Here is a 26,975-nt window from a genome sequence, read left to right on the forward strand (position 1 = left end):
AGGGCGAATTCTCTAGCTTGGCCGGCCAGCCATTGGCTGGGGTTAGACCTTCCTCTGCTGGACTGATCAGGCCTTTATCAAATACTTGGTTCTGTGACCGGAGGACCCCTTTGCGCCAGCTGGCATAGGGCACAGGTGTTGTAGGGTCACAGGGATCCCCTGGGGCTGGGGTCTATAGTTCATCAACGGGGGTCGTGTAAGGTGTGACATTATCTGATTAAAATATGACCATGTAGATCATTGTTGCTACCACTGTTATATAATTGCAACGAATCTTGTACAAAGTATGTCAAGTGAGGTGTCTATGGAAAGGTTATGATTTGCTGAATATGGCTGTGCTATTTGTATTCATGTATCATGTTTGTATCTGAAGTTATGAATATTAACTATGTACCTGTATTTCAAATGTTTGCTCCTGTAGTAACACCCACAAGGTATTTAGCCTGCACGTCTTGAAGGGACTATTCAAGTTAAGTGGCCCATCAGGGAACACTTAACTCACAATGGACCATGGGAGACGCCCATCCACACCTGATGGACTTTCATGTGAAGGTTCTAACTAGAGTATGGGTGAGGGCCTCTACTTTGACTAAGCAGGTGTGGACATGTGACTTGCTCATGTGACTCCAAACACCATCTTGTTACCTGTAATTTTCCACAAATTAGAACAATGCGTTTCCTTCACTTGGCAGAAGCTATAAAAGGCCCTGGAGACATCTCCATTTTGCCTCTTTCCTGCTCAAACTTCTGGATTCTGAACTTATACTAATGGGAGCATCCTAACCAAGGGACTGAGGACCTTCCAATGATTTGGAAGCAACCAGAGATTTAACAAGCCAGCAGTTTATGCCATCACTGCTACAAGCCTGATCCAAGAACTTTGTATTTACTGTATGTATTTGATTCTTTCAACCAATTTTAACTCTCATCTTTCTTTCTTTTTATAAATAAACCTTATGTTCTTATGTTCGTTAGATATTAGCTACTAAAGGACTGGCAGCAGCGTGATTATTGGGTAAGATCTGAATTATATATTGACCTGGGTGTGTGGATGGTCCTTTGGGATCAGAAGAACCCTTTGGTTGATTAAATTAGTTTTAAATAACCACTCATCATTAAGTCTAGCATCTGTGTGTTGATCCAGGACTGGAATACCCAAGGAGGCTGCATTTCTGACTTCTTGTTGGCCGGTGTGGTGAGAGAGAAGTTTATTTTTGTTGCTGGATTGGTATATCTCATGGAAGAATAACCTCCAGATTTGGGGTGAATCTGCCCTTTATCCCAGCAGCTTGCCTTAAATTTGGTATTCTCCGTTGTGACCCGCTGAGACATGGTGACATAAGGTCTCTGCTGAAAGCCTGCAGCACACCGAGCAGCAGTATCATCAGGCAGTGTATGTATGGATACTATGTAAGTGGCTGTGTAGCTGTATAGAAAATCCTGCTCATAAGGTCTGTGAGTTCATAGACTCATAGAATCTCAGGGTTGGAAGGGACCTCAGGAGGCATCTAGTCCAACCCCCTGCTCAAAGCAGGACCAACCCCAACTAAATCATCCCAGCCAGGGCTTTGTCGAACCTGACCTTAAAAACCTCTAAGGAAGGAGATTCCACCACCTCCCAACGTAACCCATTCCAGTGCTTCACCACCCTCGTACCTCATTATCTCTAGCTTGCTTCTTGCTTGCTTATATACACACCCCTGCCTTTCCACCACTCACCACTTAGAAGTGGTGAAGTGGGTATTCACCTCATGCAAAACGCAAAACGTCTATAAGGCTAGTGAGGCTTCAGGATTCTTTGCTGCTTCTACAGAACCAGACTAACACGGCTACCCCTCTGATACCTCCTACTGAAATAATTTTTCCTAATATCCAACCTAGACCACTGCTACTTGAGACCATTGCTCCTTGTTCTGTCATCTGCCACCACTGAGAACAGCCAAACTCCATCCTCTTTGGAACCCACTTCAAGTAGCTGAAGGCAGCTATCAAATCCTCCCTCACTCTTCTCTTCTGCAGACTAAATAACCCCCATTCCCTCAGCTTCTCCTCGTAAGTCATGTGCCCCAGCCCCCTAATAATGTTCATTGCCCTCCGCTGGACTCTCTCCAATTTGTCCACATCCCTTCTGTAGTGGGGGGACCAAAACTGGACGCAATACTCCAGGTGTGGCCTCACCAGTGCCAAATAGAGGGGAATAATCATTTCCCTCCATCTGCTGGCAATGCTCCTACTAATGCAGCACAATGTGCCATTGGCCTTCTTGGCAATGAGGATACACTGTTGACTCATATCCAGCTTCTTGTCCACTGTAATCTCCAGGTCCTTTTCTGCAGAACTGCCGCTTAGCCAGTCAGTCCTCAGCCTGTAGCGGTGCATGGGATTCTTCCGTCCTAAGTGCCGGACTCTGCACTTGTCCTTGTTGAACCTCATCAGATTTATTTTGGCCCAATCCTCCAATTTGTCTAGGTCACTCTGGACCCTATCCCTCCCCTCCAGAGTATCTACTTCTCCCGCCAGCTTAGGGTATGTCTACACTACCTGCCGGATCGGCGGCCAGCGATTGATCCAGCGGGGATCGATTTATCGTGTCTAGTCTAGACGCAATAAATCAACCCCCAAGCGCTCTCCCATTGACTCCTGCACTCCACCGCCGCGAGAGGCGCAGGCGGAGTTGATGGAAGTACGTCGACTTCAGCTACGTTATTCACATAGCTGAAGTTGCGTAACTTAGATTGATTACCCCCCCTCCCCCAGTGTAGACCAGGGCTTAGTGTCATCTGCAAACTTGCTGAGGGTGCAGTCCACACCATCCTCCAGATCGTTAATGAAGATATTGAACAAAACTGGCCCCAGCACCGACCCTTGGGGCACTGCACTTGATACCGGCTGCCAACTAGACATGGAGCCATTGATCACTACCTGTTGAGCCAGCTTTCTATCCACCTTATAGTCCATTCATCCAGCCCAGACTTCTTTAACTTGCTGGCAAGAATACTGTGGGAGACTGTATTGTTAGAGGGCTTTCCCTCAATGCTCCCACTTCCCTGGTTCTTGTCACGCAGGCAGCAAGCAGCAACAGACCAGAAGTCTGAAGTGCAGACAATGCGATATTTATTAGGGTTAGTTTCCAAGCAAGCATATTCCAAAACCCTTCGCACCAGCAGTGCTCATCTCTAGAGTCTGTTCCCCATGTCCCCTTTCCCAGCTGCGAAGCCTCAGAGCCTTGCCTGTGTCCCTGTTCCCACCCCCCCTTAGTGAAACACGATTCTAATTTCCCTTCCCCCCACTTCCTGTTTGACCTGTTCATATAGTAATATTCTCAGCTATACCTTAACCAATCATTTTACTGAAATTTACTAACCAATCCTAACATATTGTAACATAATCCTCTAACCAATTATATCCCACTACCCTAATTAACTTATACCCAGCAAAATTAATTATACAGCAGACAGAAACAAGTAGAGAACTAGACAGATTAACGATAGAAAAGATAAAACAATACAGAAATGAGGGTTTCACAAGCACAACCATTGATCAGTGATTTCTTGCCAGACTGGATGCTCTCAAACTAAGTTTTCTTTAACCATCTTAAGATCTGTTTCTTTAGCTAGTGGTGATGGGCACGATCAGGACAGGATCATCTTCCTGACAGCCCAATAGCACCTTATTTCAGTCTGGCTGGTTTGGGATGTGAGGATGAGCCAAAGGCCTTAACCTAAGAACAAGGCCTCAGACTATCCTAGGGAGAGGAGGCCCAGACACAGGCGGACTGTGATTCTGATTCTTTGTTTTTATACCCCTGTAACTAGCTAAGTGATAAAAATACACCGAAGTTCTTAAAGTCTAGGCTTTGCAGGCAGGCCTGAATAGCTATATCCTAACACTTATCGAAAGCTTTGCTAAAGTCAAGGTATGTCACGTCCACCGCTTTCCTCATGTCCACAGAGCCAGTTGTCTCATCATAGAAGGCAATCAGGTTGGTCAGACATGACTTGCCCTTGGTGAATCCAGGCTGACTGTTCCTGATCACTTTCCTCTCCTCCAAGTGCTTCAAAATGGTTTCCTTGAGGACCTGCTCCATGATTTTTCCAGGGACTGCAGTGAGGCTGACCAGTGTGTAGTTCCCCAGATTCTCCTTCTTCCCTTTTTTTTAAAGCTGGGCACTACAGTAGCCTTTTTCCAATAGTCCAGGACCTCCCACGAGTGCCACGAGTTTTCAAAGATAATGGCCAATGGCTCTGAAATCTCATCAGCCAATTCCCTTAGCACCCTCGGATGCATTAGATCTGGCCCCATCGACTTGTGCATGTCCAGCTTTTCTAAATGGTCCGTAACCTGTTCTTTCACCACTGAGGGCTGGTCACCTTCTCCCCATACTGTGCTGCCCAGTGCAGCAGTCTGGGAGCTCACCTTGTTTGTGAAGACTGAGGCAAAAAAAACATTGAGTACTTCAGCTTTTTCCACATCCTCTGTCATTAAGGGTCCCACACTTTCCATGACCACCTTCTTGTTGCTAACATACCTGTAGAAACCCTTCTTGTTACCCTTCACACCCCTTGCTAGCTGCAACTCCAGTTGTGTTTGGCCTTCCCGCTTACACCCCTGCATGCTCGAGCAATATTTTTATACTCCTCCCTGGTCATCTGTCCAAATTTCCACTTCTTGTAAGCTTCTTTTTTGAGTTTAAGCTCACTGAAGATTTCTCTCTAAGCCAAGCTGGCCGCCTGCCATATTTGCTATTCTTTCTGCACATTGGGATGGTTTGTTCCTGCACCTTCAATAAGGCTTCTTTAAAATACAGCCAGCTCTCCTGGACTCCTTTCCCCCTCTTATTAGCCTCCCAGGGGATCCTGCCCATCAGTTCCCTAAGGGAGTCAAAGTCTGCTTTTCTGAAGTCCAGGGTCTGTATTCTGCTGCTCTCCTTTCTTCCTTGTGTCAGGATCCTGAACTCGACCATCTCATGGTCACTGCTGCCCAGGTTGCCACTCACTTCTACTTCCCCTGCCAATTCTTCCCTGTCTGTGAGCAGCAGATCAAGAGGAGCACGACCCCTAGTTGGTTCCTCCAGCACTTGCACCGGGAAGTTGTCCCTAACACTCTCCAAAAACTTCCTGGATTCTCTGTGCCCTGCTGTACTGCTCTCCCAGCAGATGTCAGGGTGATTGAGAGAACCAGGGCCTGTGATCTGGAAACTTCTGTTGTCTGAAGAAAGCCTCGTCTACCTCATCCCCCTGGTCTGGTGGTTTATAGCACACGCCCACCACAACATCACCCTTGTTGCTCTCGCCTCTAAACTTAACCCAAAGACTCTCAACAGGTTTTTCTGCAGTTTCATACCGGAGCTCTGAGCAGTCATACTGCTCTCTTACATACAATGTAACTCCCCCACCTTTTCTGCCCTGCCTGTCCTTCCTGAACAGTATATATCCATCCATGACAGTAGTTTCTGTTATTCCAATCACATCATAGTTCCTTGACTGTGCCAGGACTTCCAATTCTTCCTGCTTGTTTCCCAGGCTTCTTGCGTTCGTGCACATGCACCTAAGACAACCAGCCGATTGCCCTGCTTTCTCAGTGTGAATCAGGAGGCCTCCCCGGTTGCAGCTTCTCCTTGTGTTTCCTCCCGGCATCCCACTTCCCCACTTACCTCCGGGTTTAGGTCTCCATCCCCCGACGGACCTTGTTTAAAGCCCTCACTAGGTTAGCAAGTGAAGATGCTCTTCCCTCTCTTTGTTAGGTGGAGCCCGTCTCTGCCTAGCAATCCTTCTTCCCGGAACAACAGCCCATGGTGAAAGAATCCAAAGCCTTCTCTCCGACACCGCCTGCGTAGCCATGCACTCGGACCACCCTAACGTGATAGAGATGATTCTCTACCTGGCTCCATGTAGGTGGAGTGAGTGTGCTGCACGCTGGAGGCCTATTTACAGCCAGAGCAAAATGCTAATCGAGTGACTGCAAAGAAGATATTTTAGACAGCACCAACCAAGCAGCAGCGGGTGCCCTGTCTCCAAGTGAAGACGACGGCCGGCTGGAACTGTAGCTGGGGCTGCAGAGGTACCCCCCAGTCGCCGTCACCGAGGGGACAGGCCGCCAGCTGGCTGGTCTTACGAACCAAGGCTCACGGCCGGTCTGGTGGTTGGAGGCTGGCAGAGAACCAGCCGGTGAGCTACGCTCCGTGAGCGGGGCCTGGCATGGCAGTCACGTCCAGGCTCTCAGAAGCATGTTGATTTTAGTTGATATGTTACATTAATTCTACTTGCTGCTTCTCACAGCTCTGGTCTTTGGTAAATCGACTTTGACTTGTTTTCACCACAAACCAAACCAGCGCGGTGCTGCGGAGGTCTCACGGGTAAGCCGGGGTGGGGGACACCATTCCCCAGGGAGTGGCAGATCCGAGAGTCCCCAACGGCTCAGGGCTGCGCACCCCGGGATGCTCGGGGCAGGAGTGTGCCTATTGCTAACCTGTGGCGGGACAGCGGGGCCTGGGGAGGTTGCGAGCGGAGTGCTGCCTGGGACTGGGGGAGGCTGGCAAACCCTTTCGACAAGAATGTGCCCTATCACTGTTGATACCCGTCTCCTCTACCCCCACGGCCCTGCCTGGTGCTTGCCCTGTAAGCTCTCTGGGGCACAGTCTGGCACTGGCTATGGGTTTGTTCAGCACCAGCCTCGCTGGCCACAGAAATGGGGGCAGGGAGGGAGCTCATGGAGTCAAGTCCAGCCCCCTGCACCGTGCAAACCTAGACCTGCCCGGCAGGTTTGTCCAACCTGCTCTTAAAAACTTCCAGGGCCGGGGATTCCACAACCCCCTGGGACGCCTGTTCCAGAGCTTAGCTACCCGGAGCGTTAGAAACCTGTTCCCAGTCTCTAACCCCAACCTCCCTTGCTGCAGATTCAGCCCATTACTACTTAATATTCATATGTCAAATAATGTGCAAATATCTGTTACAAGCTCATTTTTCGGTGGCTAAGTCCAACACGCAGAAGTTAGGAAATGCCAGATGTATGGTTCTCCCTGCGACCTTAGTTCCGCCCCGGGATGTGAGTCCTGTGCCCTGAGTGAGGCTGGGCCCTGTGGGAAAAACCATTGATGCCCATGTCGTTAAAGCAGTGTCACGTAATGCACATGCTTCAGGGGGCGGAGCGACGGGGGCGGGGGCAGCCTGCATTCTGGCATGTCCTCACTTCCCAGTGCTTGACTCCAGCCCTGCCCCATTGCTAAAAGCCTCCTGAAATAACATCACGGCCTCGAGTGTTTTTCCTCCCAGAGCAGGATTTGAACCCTCAACCTTCATTGCAAGAATTCAGGCAGCTGGAGCTAAAAGCTTCACTTTGCTGATGGCTACAAGAAGTTTGTTAGCCCCATGCGGGCACAGGCTGCTGGGTTTAGGGGGAAGGGGAGGGTTGGCCCAGCAGCACAGCAGGGCCCGTTCTGTTACCCGGGCGGCTGAGAGCCACTGAACCGAACTGTGAACCCTGTTTCTAACGACAGCCATGTCAAGCCCGGGGGTGCTGCAGCCCCCCCATTCCAGCCCCCATGGCCGTTACCAGGCTGGCAGGTTGTCGCGGGGAGGGAAATGGGACGTCTGAGAGCTCACCGCTCAGCTGACCTGAATGGGGCAGACAGGGCCCGTCCCTAGCCAGGGAGCAGGCCTGCTGGCAGCCGGGGCGGGCTGGGACTCTCAGCGACAGGGGCACAGGAATAGTCTATAATGGGACCCACTAGGCAGTGTAAATATCGGGGTCCCTGCCACCCCCCGTAACTGGAGACTCTTACCTGAGCCCAGCAGCTGTTTGGATCTCTGCTATTCCAGCTCCCTCTCCTGCTGCCACCGCCGCACCGCGCTGGGCAGGGGGCAGGCAGGAGCCTGCTTCTCAATTCCCGCCCGCCCTGGGCGTCGCTGGGCAGGGCGGCTGCTCCCACACATGGCAGAAGCCGCGTGCAATGCGTTGTGTGACCACAGCCCCCCGACTGCCCGGGCTCCCGTACAGCCCGGCAGGCCATGGTGCCCGCGCTCACTGGAAGAGTCACCGAGCCAGGAGCTCGGGCGGTGGCAGGGTGAGGAGCTGTGAGCTCGGAGTTAGTCAGCCCCTTCCAGGAGACCCAGGCTCCCAGCAGCCCCTCCAAGCGAGCTGGCCCTGTGCAGCTGGAGGTGCGACGGCCCCAGCCCCGTGTTATCTGGGGTTTCCCCGTAGGATGCGTGATGTGCTGTGGGGTGTGGAGGGGGTCTCCAGGCGCGCGCTGGCTGCCTCTGTCCCCACTCCTCTGCGCTGGCCCCAGGAACCAATTCAGCCAGGCCCTGCCTAGCGCGTCAGTGCACCACGCTGAGCCCACCAGCGCAGGGGTGAACGGGTCCCCTGGGCCTCCGTCCCGCCAGGGCAGCGGGAACAGCACGGCGAGCAGGCCGGCCCGGGTCCCGCTCCCCCCGGGGAGAGCAGCAATTCCCCTCGGGCCCCAGCAGACATCTTCCCCCCAGCCATCAGCCCAGAGCGGGCTCACGCCTTTGGGACTCTGCAGCGAGGGGTGGCAAAGTCCCTGGGCTCGCATGGCACGTCCTCCCCGCTGCAAGCAGGCCCAGCGCCTCACGCTCCCTGGCAAGGCCCCTGGCTCTGAGCAGGCACCACCTGGGCTGGGCCTGAGGGGCTAACGAGCGCTCCCACGGCCGGGGAGGAGGAGGGGGCCAGAAGCTTCCTGTCCACTTGAACTGAGCTCATCAGCCAAACCAGGGTCCATCCCGGCTGGCTCCCACCCATCGACCCCCTGTGGGACCGGCCACTCCCGGTGCCAGCTGCACGTGCAGCGCAATGGAGGTACAGAGCTCAGGGCCTGGCTAGGTCACGCCGCTGATATCAGGGTGGCTGAGCTCAAAACCACTCCAGTCCCCACCTCTCCCAGCAGGGGGCGCTGTGGGGAACAGGGCAGGAGCTGGCTGGGGGGAGCTCCCGGTTACTGCAGTCCCCACCTCTCCCAGCAGGGGGCGCTGTGGGGAACAGGGCAGGAGCTGGCTGGGGGGGAGCTCCCGGTTACTGCAGTCCCCACCTCTCCCAGCAGGGGGCGCTGTGGGGAACAGGGCAGGAGCTGGCTGGTGGGGGGGCTCCCGGTTACTGCAGTCCCAGCCTCTCCCAGCAGGGGGCGCTGTGGGGAGTGGGGCAGGAGCTGGCTGGGGGAGGGAGCTCCCGGTTACTGCAGTCCTCACCTCTCCCAGCAGGGGGCGCTGTGGGGAACAGGGCAGGAGCTGGCTGGCGGGGGGGCTCCTGGTTACTGCAGTCCCAGCCTCTCCCAGCAGGGGGCGCTGTGGGGAGTGGGGCAGGAGCTGGCTGGGGGGGAGCTCCCGGTTACTGCAGTCCCCACCTCTCCCAGCAGGGGGCGCTGTGGGGAGTGGGGCAGGAGCTTGGGGGTGGGGAAGCTCCAGGCTACTCCAGCAGCTTCGCATGGCAGCGCAGGGACTCCCAGTAGCTGTGACTCCCGGGAGCTCTGGTGCCAGAGGCTCTTTACCAATTACAATCAGACTGAATTGTATCACCTCCGACTTTATTGCCGAGCTCTCAGAACAGAGCAGGAGACGGTGCCTGGTGCCCCGCTGGGCTGGGCAGGGCGGAGATAGCGGGAGAGCCGCAGCGGGCACCTCTGTGCAGCAGCCGGGAGCGAGCTCCCAGCCCTATCAGATACCACCGGACTGGGGAGCCGGAGTGCCAGCCCGAGCCGGAGCATCTCCCCTGCTCTTTGTGGCACGCGGGCCGCTGGCACCGGGGGTCAGGGACTGGGGAGGCTCACGGCCGGCTGCAGCGTGGACGTGCCCAGCAGGGCCTGGCTCCGGGGCAGGGGTAGCTCCCAGCACTGACGCAGATCTGGGCGCAGCAGAGCTAACGAAAGCAGGTGGCGGGGGGGAGTTCTGGGCCTGCACCAGGACAGGCCATGGCAGCGCCATAAAGTCAGACCCAGTCTCCGCCACTGAGAGTTCTCACCCCTGGATGTACTTGAATAAACCCTCAATCATCTTCCCTGTGCTGGGCCCCTCCCATCTCTGCTGTCCCCTCCTGGGGCCCTGGGGTCTCCGCCCCACCTCTGGGCTCCTCCCCGAGGACAGTCCAGGCTACAGCGAGGAGCAGAGGCCACCCCAAGAACCGGCACCATCGTCAGCTGATGCGCAGCGCAGGGCGGTGCCGCAGGCGCTCAGCCGAGCCGTGCAGGCAGAGACGGGGCCGCTCTGGGGCAGGTCGTGCCGCTGGCGTGGCCTCCCTCTATCGCTAGCAGGCCTGCCTGGTCCACGTGCTGGGGGCAGGATGGCGTGTGCCCCCCCCCCCCCGTTCCTCAGTCCGGCCTGCTCTGAAATGTCCCTGGCGGATGATCCCACAGTCGGATCCATCTCCCAGCCGTGGAGTCACTCCCGATATTCACCCTCATTCCTCCCTTCCTTAGCCCCATCCCCATTCTGCTCCCTTGGGTACCGAAAACAAGCCGCCTCCCGCTTGGCGCACCAGGCAGCTGAGGGATGGCGCTCCGGTCGGACTCTCTCCAACAGGCGCTGGGGCCAGGCCAACAGGCAGGACAAGCCTGTGATCCATGCACTGGGGGCTCAGGAGAGCTGGGTTCTAATCCTGCCACTGCTGCAGCCTCCTGTGTGACCGTGGGCAAGTCGTTTAGTGGCTCTGTGCCCTGGTGCCCTGAAACCACAGTGATGGGCCTGGCAGCAGAAACCTGAGAGTTCTGAAAGGCGGCCAACGCCGGCCTCAACTTGCTGCTACAGGCACAGAGCGCGTAGGAACTGTGTTACTTCCCCATCCTAGTTCTGTCGGCACCCCTCACTCCCGACCCGCAGCCCCCTATTCCAGCCCTGGGCTCCCCCCCAGCTCTGCCAGTGCCCCTCACTCCCGACCCGCAGCCCCCTATTCCAGCCCTGGGCTCCCCCCCAGCTCTGCCGGTGCCCCTCACTCCCGACCCGCAGCCCCCTATCCCAGCCCTGGGCTCCCAGCTCTGTCGGCACCCCTCACTCCCGACCCGCAGCCCCCTATCCCAGCCCTGGGCTCCCCCCCAGCTCTGTTGGCACCCCTCACTCCCGACCCGCAGCCCCCTATTCCAGCCCTGGGTTCCCCCCCAGCTCTGCCAGTGCCCCTCACTCCCAATCCGCAGTCCCCTATTCCAGCCCTGGGCTCCCCCCCAGCTCTGCCAGTGCCCCTCACTCCCAACCCGCAGCCCCCTGTTATCCCAGCCCTGGGCTCCCCCCAACTCTGCCAGTGCCCCTCACTCCCGACCTGCATCCCCCTGTTATCCCAGCCCTGGGCTCCCCCCCAGCTCTGCCAGTGCCCCTCACTCCCGACCCACAGCCCCCTATTCCAGCCCTGGGTTCCCCCCCAGCTCTGCCAGTGCCCCTCACTCCCAATCCGCAGCCCCCTATTCCAGCCCTGGGCTCTCCCCCAGCTCTGCCAGTGCCCCTCACTCCCAATCCGCAGCCCCCTATTCCAGCTCTGGGCTCCCCCCCAGCTCTGCCGGTGCCCCTCACTCTCGACCCGCAGAATCTGTTGGAGCTCTCAGGATGGGGCTACTGAACCAACCTGTCCAGCCGGCTGTTCCTGCCACCCACCCACCCACCCACCTAAGGACAGTGCCAGTGGGCAGCCGGCAGAGACTGCAGCTCCCAGCATGCAGTGCCTCGCCTGGGCCGTATTGCATGCTGGAGCATGGCCTGCACCTGGGCATTAAAGTGGAAAGCGGCTGCGATCTGGTTCCGTCTGCGCCCATCAGGTGCAGCCACTGGGCTCCTGGCACGTTGCCCCGGCTGCCCACTGGGCGTGGCTGGCAGGCCTGGGGGAGAGCAGACGGCAGTGTATGGGTGCTGTGGCAGGAGCAGGAGCGAGGCAGCATCTCACTTCCCCAGCTCCGGGCTGCCTGCTTCCCCGGGCATCTCTGCCTGCGGTTTCTGTCTCCTCCTGCTGGGCCGGGGGCCGGGCACCTGGGGAAGGAAAGTGGCCGAGATCAGAGCAGCTCGTCTCACTGTCTGGGTCCTGTCGATGCAAGGGCAGCCCCCAGCAGAGAGGGCGGCCAGACTGATACGTGCCCAGGCCCCTGCTGGCTGGGACCAATGGGGGCAGGACTGGAAGCAAAGGGATCCGTGTAGGGCCATGAGGAACCCGGGTGGCTAGCGCCAGGCCTGGCCCCCACCCCTCCTCACACACACGACTGGCTCAATGCTGTTTGCAGATCTCGACCCATACACAGGATAACCCCCTGTGCCATCCCTCGGGCCCCCCCGGTGCCGGGGGCCTGGCGCGCACCCCCCTTACCTGCGGCGGACGTGCCCGTTTGCTGGCTGGGAAGAACTCGCCCAGCTTCCGCTGCCTCCCGCCCTCCCCGGGCGCTCGCTGCTTGGGCTGGGCCTCCTCAGGCTTGGCCTGGGCCTCCTGCCACCGCTGCAGCCGCCGGCACACCCGCGCCTCGCTGGAAACAGAGCTCGGGTCAGCGGGGAGGGGGCAGGGCCTGGAGGGGATCTGGACCAGGGGGGCATCACAGCGAGAGGAACGGAAACCAAGGGGGGTTGGGGAGAATCCCCTAAGCACCCCCCCGTCCCGTGCCAGGATCTCAGCAGAAGTGGCTCAGTGCCAGGCCTGCTCCCCGAGCTCCCCGCTACAGGGGGCCTGGGGGCTCCCCGAGCTCCGTGTCCAATGACCCTGCAGTAAATCTGCTCCACCGCCAAGGCCACGTCCAGCCTCTCTGGGGCTCTGAGAGTCACGCTGGGGCTGGGGACAGGGCCGGGCGAAACGGACAATTCTTTGGCTGATGCACAAAACAGGCCAGAGCCTGGAGACTCGTGTGGGGCGCTGAGTGTCGCCCCCAAAGGGGGAGGGGGGAGTCTGCTCACAGGGCGAGCTCCATGTTGGTGCGAAAGGTGCCGGGCCGGGAGCACTGGAGACGTGCCCCCCTCCCCCCATCCCGCCCTGGACGTCCCCCATGGGCGGGAGAGAGGGGGTGAGTCGCCAAGGCCTGTGCAGCTGCTGGCTTCAGTACTGAGGCTGCCAGCTGTGGGGTCTGACTGGGGGCAGCCACGCAATGAAGCGAGACCCCCCCATCACACACAGGGCTCCACCCCGTTCGAGGCCACCCGCCTGCCCCCCATCCCGACAGGGCACTGACTTCATGTGCTTCTCGTGGGCAAGGAACCGCACCAGCCCCTCTGGGTCGGGGTCGCGCCACTCCAGCGTTATCCGGCCCGGGTCGGCCACCTCCGGCTGCAGGAAGAGTCTGCGAGCTCCCTCCAGGTCCCAGCTGGCGGGCAGCGGGTGCTTCTGTAACAGCAGCAGCTTACAAGCCAGCGGCACCCTGTGCCCCCAAAGGATCCCAAAGCACGTTGGTGGCCACGCCCAGGAATGGCTGCACCCCACTGCAATGCACCCACCTCTGGGGAGGGACCAGCAGCTGGTTACCAGTGCACAGCAACACCGCAGGAGCGCAGGCCGGCGGGGGGTCACTGCTGCTCCCTTCCCCAGGGGGCGTGGGGTTTGTTCCCTCCAACCAGCCCTGCTCCTTTGCCCACTTCCCGGGCATCCCCCTCTACCTGGCTCTCGCTGGCAGTCACCCCTCCTGGCCCTGCCCACTGACCCCCCAGCCTCCCCTCCCCTGATCCCCCCCCCCCCCCACTGCAGCACACGGCCCAGGCCCCGCCCCCGGTACCTGGGGGTCGATGTTCTGGAGAACCTGCTCGATGGTCCCATGTTGCTGCAGCAGCTTGAGGGCCTTTTTGGGGCCCAGCCGCCAGATCTTGCCACAGTAATCACAGCCCAGCAGGATGCACAGGTCCACGAACTGCCCCAGGACAGGCCCGGCCCGAGGAGAGGGAGCAGAAGACAGCCATCACCGGGGGGTTAGCTGGGTGGCCACCCGCTCTGTCCCTGTCCACCCCCCCACATCCCGGAGAGGCTGGCAGAGCAGCGGCCACAACCGAACCCTGACAAATACGTGGCTGGCACCCTGGCCCACCTGGGGTTAGTATTGTTCAAGCAGGTGTTAGCATTGGAAGATGTTGTTTAGCCTTCATGGAATCCTGCCGGCATCAATCTCACGGGTAACATCCGTATCCCCTAGTGCCGGGGAACATCTGAGCGGTTGGATTGGGAGCCTCTGTGACCCTGTAACTCACCGGGCAGGAGAGCGACACTAACCAGTGTGACGTGCTGGCTCCAGCGGGAGGTGTCACATCCTGCCCCACAGGGAAGGGCCCATCCACACCTACTGTGCCCCCCATGAAGCTGAGTCGTGCAAGTGGTTTCCTCCCATCAGCTGAGTTTGCAGCTCAGAGCACGTGGGGGGAGGGGGATAAACCCCCAGAGGGAGGGAAATGATGATGCTCCGCTTGGACTCTGGAGGGGCAGGTTTCTAGGCAGAAGCAAGAGATCCCCAGTGCTCAGCCTGGGTCAGCCCGAAAGGACGTATGGAGCTTGCATGTGATAGACGCTTCTATTCCCTTTGGAAACTTGTGACTGTAACTCCGGTGTGTCTCTGTGGTTCCCGGCTGAACCTTGCCAAGAACCCTCCTGTTTCCTTTCCCATGTAATGGAGCTTTCGACAGCTTGTTATAGGGCTGGCTACAAGTGGGGGCTTTGGTGTGCGCAGGGCCGGCTTTAGGCCTATTCCACCAATTCCCCTGAATCAGGCCCCGCGCCCAGTGAGAATCCCTTCCCTGGCTAGAGGCGCCTTTTTAATTTTTACTCACCCAGCGGCGCTCCGGGTCTTCGGTGGCGGGTCCTTCAGTGCCGCTGAAGACCTGGAGTGAGTGAAGGACCCGCCGCCGAAGACTCGGCACCGCCCGGTGGGTACAAGCCCCACATGGTTTGTTTTTTTTTAAGTCATCCCTGCCGGGGCCCCATCGAAACTGTTCGAACTGGGCCCCGCACTTCCTAAAGCCGGCCCTGGGTGTGAGAGCTGAAGCGCAGGGCCCGGGGGTGAGGATGGGGCCTTAGGTTACGCCCTGTCCCAGACTGTTGCTGTATCCTTGGGGGAAGGGCCCGGCTATCGCACAGGTGGCAGGAGAGAGGGGGGCGCCCACGGGCCTGTCTGTGACTCCCCGGTTAGGCTGTCGTGGGGGCTGAGGAGCTCACACCTGGTAACTGGTGGGTGAAATCGAACACAGAACTCACAGCCGATGTGGGGCTGGGCCGGGTTCCCGGCACTCACGCCCTGCAGTCACGGCAGGCAGCGTTACACTCCTCACCAGCACGGTCCCTCCCCACCTGGTCAATGTGCCCCAGACCGACAGGCAGCCCAAGGGAACGACGAAACACTCCTGCTGGCCAGCGTCGGCGCCGTTCCCCTGGGCTGCCCGTCGGGCTGTCTGCTGCCACCCGGTGTCTCCTATCCTCGGATTCCAGCTCTGGGCGGGGCCGGTCGCTGTTCTGTGTCTGGGCAGCAGCGAGTGCAGGGGGTTGTGCTGTCCACGGGGGCCCCACAGCGTTACCCCAACACCCCAAAATCCATCAGTCCATCCCCACCTGCTCCTGAGTCATGCCCAGCTTCTGCAGGATGTCAGGCAGGGAAAACTCTTCTACTTCACTGCAAGAGACGGAGGGCAGCGTGAGGCTTGGGCACCCTCCCCCTGCCAAGCCCCCATTCCTGCCCGGCTTCCTCTGCGGCACCCCCCAGAGCCGCGCCGCCATCCCCTGCGCTGGGAGCGAGCTCAGCATGTGCAGTGCAGCACAAACCCGGGGCAGAGCTCTTAGATTTAAATACGGCCTGTGAGAGAATCCCCCACAGCCTTGGGCTGCTGCTCCAGGGGTTCATGGTTTTAAGCCTCACTGTTAAAAACCTGCCCCTCACCCCCCGTCTGAATTTGTCTAGTTTCAGCCTCCAGCCACTGGCTCATGTTAGACTTTAGTCTGCTAGGCTGACAAACCCGCTGTCAAAGCTCTGTTCCCACGGACGTACTGATCAGGTCACCCCTTCACCTGCTCTTTGGTAAGGTAATAGCTGGAGCTCCTGGAGTCTCTCACTAGAAAATACGTTTTCTAACCCTTCAATCATCCTCGTGGCTCTTCTCTGACCCCTCTCCAATTTATCACCAGCCTTTGCGAATTGTGGCCACCAGAACTGGACGCAGGATTCCTGCAGCACTCGCACCAGGGCCACATGCAGAGGTGAAATAAGCTCGGCTCCTCGAGATTCCCGTGTTCACCTCGCAGGACTGCGTGAGCCCTTTGGGCCACAGTGTCGCTCCTGTTCAGCTGGTTATCCACCCCCACCGCCAAACCTCCCAGCACAGAGTCCCCACCCAGTGAGTATGGCCGCCAGTCTTCGGCCCTAGACGGACGTCTTTACGTCTGGTCGTATTGTTGTTTGCTTGTGCCCAGCTCACCAGTGAGCCGATCGCTCTGTGTCAACGACCAGTTCTGTTACTTCCCCCTCCCACAATCCTCGTGTCACCTGCAACCTTTGTCAGGGACGGTTTTGTGTTTTCCTCCAGGTCATTGATAAAAATGTTAAACAGCCTAGGGCCAAGAACCAATCCCTGTGCGGCCTCACTACGAACACCCGCTCAGCGGGGAGCCCCTGGCTTCCGTTCCATTGTGAGACCATCACTTGGCCAGTTTCTAATGTGCTCACTGTGTGCCACGTTCATTTTATATCGTTCTAGTTTCTTCACCAAACCGACATGCAGGACAAGGCCAAACGCCTTCAGGAGTGTAAGTCTGTTACGCCAGCGCTATCACTTTTGTCAGCCAGACTTGTCATCTGGTCAGAAAAGACACCGAGTGAGTCTGACAGGATCTGTTTCCCCAGACCCGTGCGGGTTGGCGTTCATTCGATCACCCTCCTTTCATTCTTTAGTACCTGCGTCCCGTGTCAGCCGCTCCATTCCCTTGCCCAGGATGGACGTCAGCCTGACAGGCCTGTAATTACCCTGCTCATCCTGTTTGCCCCTTTAAAATCCTGGCACATGAGCTTCATGCCAGACTTCTGGAACTTCCCCGAGTTCCCCGGTGCCAGCAGCTCCCGGATCCCCCTCTCTCTACCACGTCCCCCCGCAGGGCTCAGACCGGCCAAGGCCCCTGCCCGGCCCCCGCCACTCACCAGTTGTTCTTGGAGCTCAGGTGGCGGATCAGGCGGAGGCTCCCGAAAGGCAGCGCGTCCATGTCCTCCGTGGCTGTGCACCAAACCTTGCCAGACTTCACCAGAGCTGCGCAGGTGGCTTCTGCCTCAGCCGGAGCCTGCGCACAGGTACAGAGAGCGGCTCTGCTAGCATCCCCGTGGGGACAGAGCCCGAACGGGACCTGCCGGGGGCACACGGCCGCTCCTCCCCCTTCCCCGCTCAGACCAGCTTTCACTGCTTCCTTTAAATCACAGCAACTGGTTTGCTTTTGTCAAGGGTCCGTGTCCCTCCCAACAGCACTTTGTGTAGGCCCTAGATAAACAACCCCCATCTCCACCAGCGATACCCTGCAGCTCTGTCACACTCAGCCATGGACCCTCTGGCCAGAAGCGCCACCCGGGCCATCCCTGCAGAGCAAGAAACTGCAACCAAAGCAACCGGCTTCGCCCAAGCACAGGGGCCTCTCCCCTTCTCCTGGGGAGCCCGGACAGCTGCCCCAGGGACCCACGGGGGACCCAACCCCGTGCTGTCCCGCTCCGTGTTACCTGCACATATGGCACACCCAGGTAGCTCAGCAGGGTCTCGCAATCCTGCTTCAGGGGCCGCGGCAGGTTTTCAGCCCGGCCGGACTCTGTAACCAGCGGAGGAATGTGGGTCAGGGGGTCGCCCCGGGACCAGGTCCAGTGCCCCCTGCTGCTGCAAACAGGCGCTGCATGTCCAAACCGGACCCCAGGCCTGGACAACGAAGGCCCTGATCTAGGCCTGGCACCCGGACAGGGGCCACTGACGACCGCTGCTGGAGAAGGTAACGCTGGCCCTGCCGGGCCCAGGGAGCTCTCTGAGGCAGGGGCGGGGGAGGGCCCGCTTGGGGCTAGGGTGACCAGACGTCCCGATTCGGGACTGTCCCGATATTTAGGTGTTTGTCCCGCGTCACGACCGATTTTTGGTCGGGACACAATTTGTCCCGAGATTTCGTTCCGCCAGCAGCACTCGGCTTTTTTTTTTTTTTGCTCTGCCGGCAGAACCCCCGCCCCTCCCCCCGATGTGTCCCGATATTTTCTCCCTCTCATCTGGTCACCCTAGTTGGGGCAGGGCAGATGAGGTGAGCCAGGGACCCCAGCTGCTTTACAATGCGGCACGGCAGAATCCCACGCCTTGGGCATTTACCTGCAGCATCTCTCCTAGCCCCGGCAGCCTCCGCCCGCCTGGCTAGCTGCAAGGAAAGGAATCTGTTACAAGGATCTGCGCGTCCCCTTCTCACCCCGGGCCCTGCAGCGTCCCCCACTGGCTGGGACAGAGAACATCTGCAGAACTCCCCCAGCCCCTGTCCCAGTTCCAGCAGCGCCCCCTGCTGGCTGTGACAGAGAATGATAATCCGGGTATCCCCACCCCCATTGCTGCATGTTCTGTCCCCTCTGCCGTGTTCAGGGATCACACAGTGCTTGCAGGAGCTCTGCCTACAGTACTGCGCCTGGGGCCACTCCCGCAGGTAAGTGACCTAACAACAAGCTCCCCGCCTGGACTCTCTATCCAGGAAGCTCAGCCCTTAAAGGCACAGCCCACCCAGCGCCATTAACAAACATCCCAGCACGTCTCTGATACCAACCAGTGGCTGTTTGAGGTCAGGGGGCCGCCCGTCAAAGACAAACACCGGTTTGATGCCATTTTCCAGGAGATGCAGCGTCCGGTAAAACAGCCCCTGCAAGTGACTGAGACAAAAGCCTGCGGCTTGCCACCACGGCCCGTGCGCCACGCGGGACCGAGAGCCCGGCAGCGGGAGCTGCTCCAACAGAACGAGGGAAGCCCATGTGGGTGCAGGCCCGGAACGACACAGCTGCCTCTCAGTTTCCACGTGAGGGTGTCAGCAGCCGTAGCCCCACGCACGGAGGCCTGGGCACGGGCCGGGGGCTGCCCAAAGCCACCCAGCAAGTCCATGGCAAGGCTGAGGGCAGGCCCCAGGGGGTCTTGGCTCCGAATCCCGCACACAAGCCATCAGGCCACTGACCTGTCCCCGCTGGGCCCCCGGCACTGCAAGTCAGCGTGTGAGTGAGCGAGCGACCCCGCGGAGCTGGGGCTGCCTAGGGGCTCTGGGAGCAGGGAGCTGCCCTGGGGAAGCCGGGCACTGCAGGGGCACAGGCCACTCACCTGATGTTCTCCCCGTTGCGGTTGAAGAGCTTCGGCATGGCCGTGCGGAACTGGTAAATGGCAATGGATGCGTCCAGGGCTATGACACGGTCTGGGAAGCCAAGGGAACAGCCGGGTTATTCCCCCAGGAACAGGCATACCCCCCCCCCCACACATCCTGTCCCAAGGGGCTGGCTCTCTGGAACTGCCTGCCTGGGGAGTCTCACTCCTCCTCTTCCAATGCACCCCCCAGGGCTCCTTCCCCATTCACCCCCCTCCCAATTGCCTGGCATGTCCCCAGCCACTACCCGCACCATTCCCAGGCGATCTCAGCCTCTGCCACCCTCCTCTGCGCTCCGAATCCCCATCTGCCCCCAGGCCCCTGCCGCCGGGGGGGCAGCAGGAGGAGCCGTGCCCCAGGCTGGGGAAGAGCTGAGGGGCGCTCACCTCGATACTGCCGCAGAGGGAATGAGCTCACGGCCTCCGCAGCCTCCTCCTTAATCACATCTGCCAACCTGGCAATGCCCATGGGCACGAGCTGGGAATCTCTGCAGGGGCTGGGCACAGATGGGGGTGTCCAGGGGCTGGGCACAGAAGAGGGAGGTACTGGGGGGGCACAGATGGGGGGTGCCCCGGGGGCTGGGCACAGGAGCGGGGTGCAGAGATGGGGAGTGTCCCAGGGACTGGGCACAGATGGGAGGTGCACAGATGGGGGGTGCCCCGGGAGCTGGGCACAGAAGAGGGGTGCACAGATGGGGGATGCACAGATGGGAGGTGCACAGATGGGGGGTGCCCGGGGCTGGGCACAGAAGAGGTGCACTGGGGGCACAGATGGGGGGCCCCGGGGGCTGGGCACAGAAGAGGGGTGCACTGGGGGGCACAGATGGGGGGGGCCCCGGGGGCTGGGCACAGAAGAGGGGTGCACTGGGGGCACAGATGGGGTGCCCTGGGGCTGGGCACAGATGGGGGTGCACTGGGGTGCACAGATGGGGGGTGCCCCTGGGGCTGGGCACAGAAGAGGGGTGCACTGGGGGGCACAGATGGGGGTGCCCCGGGGGCTGGGCACGGAGGAGCAGGGGGCAGACACTCCCCAGAACGGGGACACACACCGGGCAGGCCCCCGGCAGGCAGCGGAGCTCAGAGCAGGGACCAGCGCGAGGGGCAGCGCGGCCGGGGCTCGGAGCCGGGTCTAGGAGCAGCGGCAGCCACAGGAGCGGAACCGGCGCTGGGTTCGGAGCCGGGCAGGGAGGCGCGGAGGCCGGAGCGCACCGGGAGCCGGGCCGGGCTGGAAGGAAGGAGCGGGGCGGGGCTGCGCTGCCCGGCACCTCCCCGAAGCTGCGCCGCCTGCGCGGCCGGGGAGCCGGGCGGGGGCAGCCGCAGGGCCGGGCCCCGGGCAGGCAGATCCCGGCAGCGGGACGCCCAGGGATGGGCGGGGGGAGGCTGCCTGGAAGCAAAGAGGCTTTTCCAGCCCTGATTGCCCGGGCGAGCCTGAGGCTGCGGGGCGGCTGATGCCCCCGAGGGGGAGAGTGGCCCATGGGGGGGACCCCAGGCCGGGGGCGCTCAGTGCCCGGTGCGGGCTGGCCCGGCCCATGGGGGGACCCCCAGGCTGGGGGCGCTCAGTGCCCGGGGCGGGCTGGCCTGGCCCATGGGGGGACCCCCAGGCTGGGGGCGCTCAGCGCGGTGCGGGCTGGCCCGGCCCATGGGGGGGACCCCAGGCCGGGGGCGCTCAGTGCCCGGTGCGGGCTGGCCTGGCCCATGCGGACCCCCAGGCTGGGGGCGCTCAGTGCCCGGTGCGGGCTGGCCCGGCCCATGGGGGGACCCCCAGGCTGGGGGCGCTCAGAGCCCGGTGCGGGCTGGCCCGGCCCATGGGGGGACCCCCAGGCTGAGGGCGCTCAGAGCCCGGTGCGGGCTGGCCCGGCCCATGGGGGGACCCCCAGGCTGAGGGCGCTCAGTGCCCGGTGCGGGCTGGCCCGGCCCATGGGGGGGACCCCCCAGGCTGGGGGCGCTCAGTGCCCGGTGCGGGCTGGCCCGGCCCATGCGGACCCCCAGGCTGGGGGCGCTCAGTGCCCGGTGCGGGCTGGCCCGGCCCATGGGGGGGACCCCCAGGCTGGGGGCTCTCTGCCCGGTGCGGGCTGGCCCGGCCCATGGGGACCCCGGTGCGGGCTGGCCCGGCCCATGGGGGGGGGACCCCGGGGCTGGGGGCGCTCAGTGCCCGGTGCGGGCTGGCCCGGCCCATGGGGGGGACCCCCAGGCTGGGGGCGCTCAGTGCCCGGTGCGGGCTGGCCCGGCCCATGGGGACCCCGGTGCGGGCTGGCCCGGCCCATGGGGAGCTGGGGGCGCTCAGTGCCCGGTGCGGGCTGGCCCGGCCCATGGGGGGACCCCCAGGCTGGGGGCGCTCAGTGCCCGGTGCGGGCTGGCCCGGCCCATGGGGGGACCCCCAGGCCGGGGGCGCTCAGTGCCCGGTGCGGGCTGGCCCGGCCCGATGGGCTGCGATGACTCCTCCGCGCCTGCAGGGGGCGCCAAGCGCAGCGCTGCCTGTGTCCGGGCACAGAGCGCGCCCAGTCCTGGGCCCCTCTAGCCTCTCTATGGTGACTCCCCTTGCGCCTCTCTAGCCCAGGACTCTGTAGCCCGGTGTAGTGCGGTGGGGGGGCCGGTGAGCGCGGAGCGGGGGGCGCGGCGCTCTCGGGGCTGACGCCAGCCTGGGAGCCAGCCTGGGAGCAGGGGGTGCCGTGGGGGGAGGGGGAGGGGTACCTGGGGGGAGGGGCGCCAGCCTGGGAGCGGGGGAGGGGGAGTGGTACCCGGAGGGGGGGGCGCGCTGGGGGTCGGGGGAGGGGCGCCAGCCGGGGCGCGGGGGTTGCCGTGGGGGAGGGCACCCTGAGGAGGAGGGGTACCCGGGGAGGGGCGCCAGCCTGGGAGCAGGGGTGCCGTGGGGAGGGCACCCGGAGGGAGGGGCGCCCTGGGGTCGGGAGGGGCACCCGGAGGAGGGGCGCCCTGGGGGTCGGGGAGTGGTACCCGGGGAGGGGCGCTCTGGGGTCGGGGAGGGCGCCTGGGGCAGGGGAGAGTGGTACCCGGAGGGCGCTCTGGGGTCAGGGGAGGTACCCAGGGGGAGGGGCGCCAGCCTGGGATCGGGAGGGGCACCCGGGGGGGGGCAATGGCCGTGAAGTTCTCAGGCGGTTTCGCAGCTGACGGCTCTGCCCCGGCCCAGGCAGTTGCTGTTGCGTGTCCCCCCTGTGCGGCTCGGGCGGGGGCTCTGCTCAGCAGCCGGGGGGCGCTGCGGGCCCCCGGTAACCCAGCTCTCTGCTCTCCCTTTCAGGCTGGCTAGGGCCCCTGCCCCCATGGCTGGCCAGCCCGCAGCGTGGGGCACGGCTCTCCCCAGCGCGGGGCTGTGCGCCGTGTGTCTCAGCTCAGCCGTCCGCACTTTCCAGGTGAGAGCGATTGCCGAGAGCATCGTGTCGGGGAGGCGCAGGGCTCAGGAAGGGACCAATGTGCCCCTCTGACCATGGCCGTGCCCAGGTGGCAGCTGTGAGCAGCTGTTCATGTTCTTCCACCTGCCAGAGACAGGCCTTGTTAACGGAAACGGCCAGCGCAGAGAACAAGTCAACGCACTGCGCGCTAGCGCTGTGGCCGAGCGAAAGGCCATCTGCGTTGTCCCTCGTTCGCATCTGGTTGCCCCCATATTTACTGGACAAACAGATTTTCAGGCCCAGTGATAACTTACCAGGTTTCTTCCTGTGGCACTTGATTGCGAGTTAGCTTAACGCTTACACGTGTCAAGAGTCTGATAAGGAGGCCTGGGGCCCACGTTTAATGTGCTCTGTTCTACCGGGTGACTCCTCGGTGCTTTGGCGCCATACCTGCTTCACCAGCTCCAGGTGATTTTTTTGCAGAAGCTGGGGAAGGATGAATCTGTTTGTGACGGCAGGAGGCAGCGGCAGTGTCTGTGACGCTGGGGAATCTGCTTTGGGGGTGGGCAGTTGTCAGTGGAACAAAAGGGGTTTCACAGTTGCACTAGAGCTAGGAAGGAACACAGGCAAAGATGTTTTTGTGAGGAGCTGTGTGTGGAAGGAAGCAGTGGAGCTGGTGAAGGATGGACTCCCGCTGACAGTGTGATGCAACTCTGGGTACCAGCCGGGGGGATGGATTCTCAGGCTGTTACCCTGGGTGTCCAAGCTATTGCTTTGTGTCTGTTCTGCTGAGTTCCCTGTGACCGTGGCCTGCCACTCATTGCTTGCCTCTGTGTGTTTGTAGATAAATCGCGGGGCCGCCGCAGGGTTCCTCCTCCAGGCCCTGGCAGCACTTGTGGGAGCAGTTGGCTTCTTCTGGACACCTCTTGGGCTTACCTTGGCAGCAGATTCCCAGTCCGGTACCTGGGTCTCCACCGTCATTGGCCTCCCTTTGCTGGCTTTTGGATTCCACTGGTTGAACGGTGACCACTCCACTGCCAACATCCTCCTGGGAGGAGCCCTGCTGCTGGCCACGGGCTTGGAGTATTTCAGTGAAGAGAGCAGGGCCATGGTTGCCCAGTCTGTCACCATGGTGGCCTCCATCACCATCCTCATCCTTTCCATTTTCACCATGAATTTCTATGGGATACTGGGCAGCCTGGTGTTGAGCACAGCTGGCCTCCTGTCCGGGGTGAAGGTGGAGACACTGCTGATGCTGAGGAAGGAGGCCGTCCTCAGCTGTCTCCTGGCAGCAGGAAATTTAGCATTTCAGTGGGCCTTACAGACACAGCACCTCGACCTTGATTGATTTTATGTGGGACTTACCAAGGTGCTGTCTGTGGTGTTCTCACTGTGGTCTGTGGCTGCCGTCAGCCTTGGTGCAGAGGTTACAGCTTCCAGCATGCAGTGTGACCTGGGCCCTTGGACTGTAGAGTTAACCTTCACGTTTATGGCACATTAGTGCACTGGGTTCAGCCCTCAGGCTCCAGGTAAGTCGCTGCAGCGGCTTGTGACTTGGGTAACTGATTGATGCTGGATGAGAGGAGGATTCCAAAGATTGGAGCTGTTCCATTTGCTGCTGTTCCCTGGAATGGGCCCCGATAGGGCAGAAATACACCCAACTGCCGCTCCAAACTGCTTCGAATTTCTTCTTCGGTCTCTGGGGTGGGGAGAAGAGGCAGGGTGACTATGGAGCCCTCTTGGAAGCCGGCTGGTTCAATGCCCCCAGCCTTCCAGGAGGAGTTACAGGCCGCCTAGGGAAGAGGCTGGCTATTCCATCGTAGGCTCAAGGGAACTGGGGACAGAAAGGACCTGCCAGTCCGTTTCCCAGCAGCCCATTGCATGATACTGTTGCAGACTGTGAGAGTGCCTGGTCCCACGTCTCCAGCACGTCACTTGGGAGCCCATTCCTTAAGCAGATGGAGCTCAGGGTATTGTTGCTGCCAACCAGTCTGCATTTACCATTTCATTCCAGGCATTAACAGACTCTTGTGAATTTACGGGTATTAAATTCAGGGGACTCCTGTTTCCCCGCCCCAGTTTAACTCAGCCCCTCTGTGAGGATAATGTTATTATTGAGTACTTGGAACTTTTCATGTCAAAGTGCTGTTGGTGCTACCAGTGGCCTGTAGTATCTTGGCTGTCCCATGATAACTCACTGTCCTATAGGTCTGATGGCCTTGGGAAGTGCAGCCTTGAATGTCCTGACTCTTGTGCCTGTAAAGCCTTGAGCACGAGCTGTTTTTTACAGTTAATTTCCTCACTTGAAAGGGAAAATAAAAAAGTGAGACCAGCTGAAGTAAAGCGTTTCCCACCCTGTGCATGTGTCCCCATGGAGTCGCACGAGCACGCTGGCTGTCTCTGCCTGGGCGATTACTGGAGGGAGCGCTGTGTGGCTGTGACTCTCTGGTTAGACACACACCACAAGCGTAACCCAAGAGTGCACCCTCAGACGGAAGCTGGCCTGGCCGCTGGGTTCACTTGCTTCTCCGCCATCGCTTGGCAAAGCCAGGTCCTCATTGGAGACCCCATGAGAAGGTTTCAAACCAAGCTGCTGAAATCTTCTTGAATGTCCCTCTTAACACCTGGGAAAGCTCACCCACCCACCCTTAGGGCAACGTTGAGCTCTCCAGCTTGGCCTCCGTGTGCAGAGGCCGTCCATTCAGGGTGTGGAAGAGCAGCTGGGGGGAACCCCCCAAGCAGATTTGAGTTTCTTACCCGTATTAATGCTCTGACTGGGCCTGAACCATTTGGGTATCGAGAGTTGTAGCTGCTGCTGGTTTAGAGGAGTCACACTTGTACCCTGGCCTGGCTTTTCCCTGTCTCTGGGATCCTCACTGTGCAGTTAAGACCCTTGCATAATAAGTTTGAACTTTTCTGCCTTTCCTCATGAAGGAGGTTAAAACATCAAGAGCAGCTCCTGGGCTTTTCTCTCGATAAAATTAAAGGAGTCAGGTAAATTCTGCACCACCCCTTGGTGCCACTCGCGCCCCCCCTCCCCCCCCGCAGCTCTGCCGGTGGAACTCCTGACTTACAGTGCACTCTGCTGACCTTGTCTGTCTGCATAAATCGTTACCCTGGTGACAGGCATTGTGTATCAGGGCATGAGCCCCTATGTCAGGGGTCCCCACCCTGCCGCATACTGCCGGCGGACGAGCAGCCTCCGAAATGCTGCCAACAAGCAGCGTCATCCAGAGGTGGCGGCAGATGCTCGTCCACCACCACGGTCCTCCATGGCTCGTCATCTGGTGCCCGCCAGGCAAAAAAGGCTGGGGACCACTGCCCTACGTAGGAGTTAGCTGCCCTAGAAGTGACAGGCCCCAGGAGCCCCACAGGCTCTGGCCGGCTCTTTGTCCTTCTCGAGTGCTGACAGGCGTTCCTGTCACTCTGGGGTGTGCACACCCACTGCACCAAAGCCGGAGCAATTCTAGCAGTACCCGTAGGGGTAGTGCTCACGCCCCTTGACTCATAGCCTCTCCCGGCTGTATAAGGGCAGCATCGCCCTGACCCTCTTCAGTTCCTTCTCATCACCCACAGCTAGAGTCGGAGCGCTGTGGGCACCGCTCTTTTATCTCTCAGTTGTTGAGAACTTCGTGTTCATAGTTAGTTGTTTAGTAGTTAGTACCTCAGGTGGTGGGTGGGTTAGTTAGTTGTAGTTTCCTGGTGGAATGTCTTCACCGGGATTTAAACATTGCCCATCACATGAGGGACTATTCCAAATAGTGATCCCCACACAGGTGTTTGTTGTGCCTGGGAGAGGGACATGGTAAGGACAGGTGCTTCAGGACAAGGGTGCAGTTAGCAAGGCACTTGAGATGTAAGCCAGCCACGAGCCTGTGTCAGCACTGGAAATGGTACCGGCTCCTCAGCTGTCGTCTGAGCCTCATCGCACTGATGTTCTGTGGCAGAACGCGGAGGCAGCCTCTAGGAGGGCTCCACCGAGAAAAAGGACCTGTACATGGGAACACAGCCCCTCCAGCTGGCAGAGAGAGTTGTTCTCTGCAGGGATCAGTGCTGACTGGCACGGTGTCTCCTCGGGTACCTGTGAAGGAGCTGGGCCTTCAACCCATTCTCTGCTACCAAGGCAACATTGAGAGGCTGTACAGTCAACTCCAGCATCATGTGTGAGTCCAGAACTGCCGTCTTCAGCACCAACAATGACCACGCCCTTGGCCTACCGGGCGACATCAGACCAGTCATAACTATCAGTCCCAGACTCTCCAATCACCAATGAACCATCAGCTGCGGTGACTTCATCAATGATTATGGCACCGACACCATCCTTGGTACCGCACATACGCCTGGGTACCATATCTCGCCCGGTGTCCGT

At 60.1% G+C, this 26,975-nt stretch overlaps 1 protein-coding gene across 2 annotated transcripts; it reads right to left on the reverse strand.

The window, feature by feature from the left end:
* Positions 1-11,469: 11,469 nt before the first annotated feature.
* LOC120396466 (flap endonuclease 1-like) lies at positions 11,470-19,917 on the reverse strand. Of its 2 annotated transcripts, XM_039521383.1 has the most exons (12): positions 19,859-19,894; positions 19,650-19,803; positions 19,224-19,314; positions 18,685-18,787; positions 18,246-18,291; positions 17,624-17,709; positions 17,060-17,196; positions 15,484-15,544; positions 13,670-13,801; positions 13,133-13,284; positions 12,286-12,439; positions 11,470-11,954 (listed from the first exon to the last, which is right to left on the reverse strand). In XM_039521383.1, exons 2-12 carry the CDS (start codon positions 19,729-19,731, stop codon positions 11,868-11,870), a joined length of 1,131 nt encoding a protein of 376 aa, XP_039377317.1. In that variant the 5' UTR covers positions 19,732-19,803; positions 19,859-19,894; the 3' UTR covers positions 11,470-11,867. The 2 variants fall into 2 exon arrangements, with proteins under 2 accessions (XP_039377317.1, XP_039377316.1); XM_039521382.1 differs by having other exon boundaries at positions 19,650-19,917.
* Between the last annotated feature and the right edge of the window lie 7,058 nt (positions 19,918-26,975).

The sequence above is a fragment of the Mauremys reevesii genome, linkage group 2 (genome assembly GCF_016161935.1).
Source record: "Mauremys reevesii isolate NIE-2019 linkage group 2, ASM1616193v1, whole genome shotgun sequence".
Classification (NCBI taxonomy): domain Eukaryota; kingdom Metazoa; phylum Chordata; order Testudines; family Geoemydidae; genus Mauremys; species Mauremys reevesii.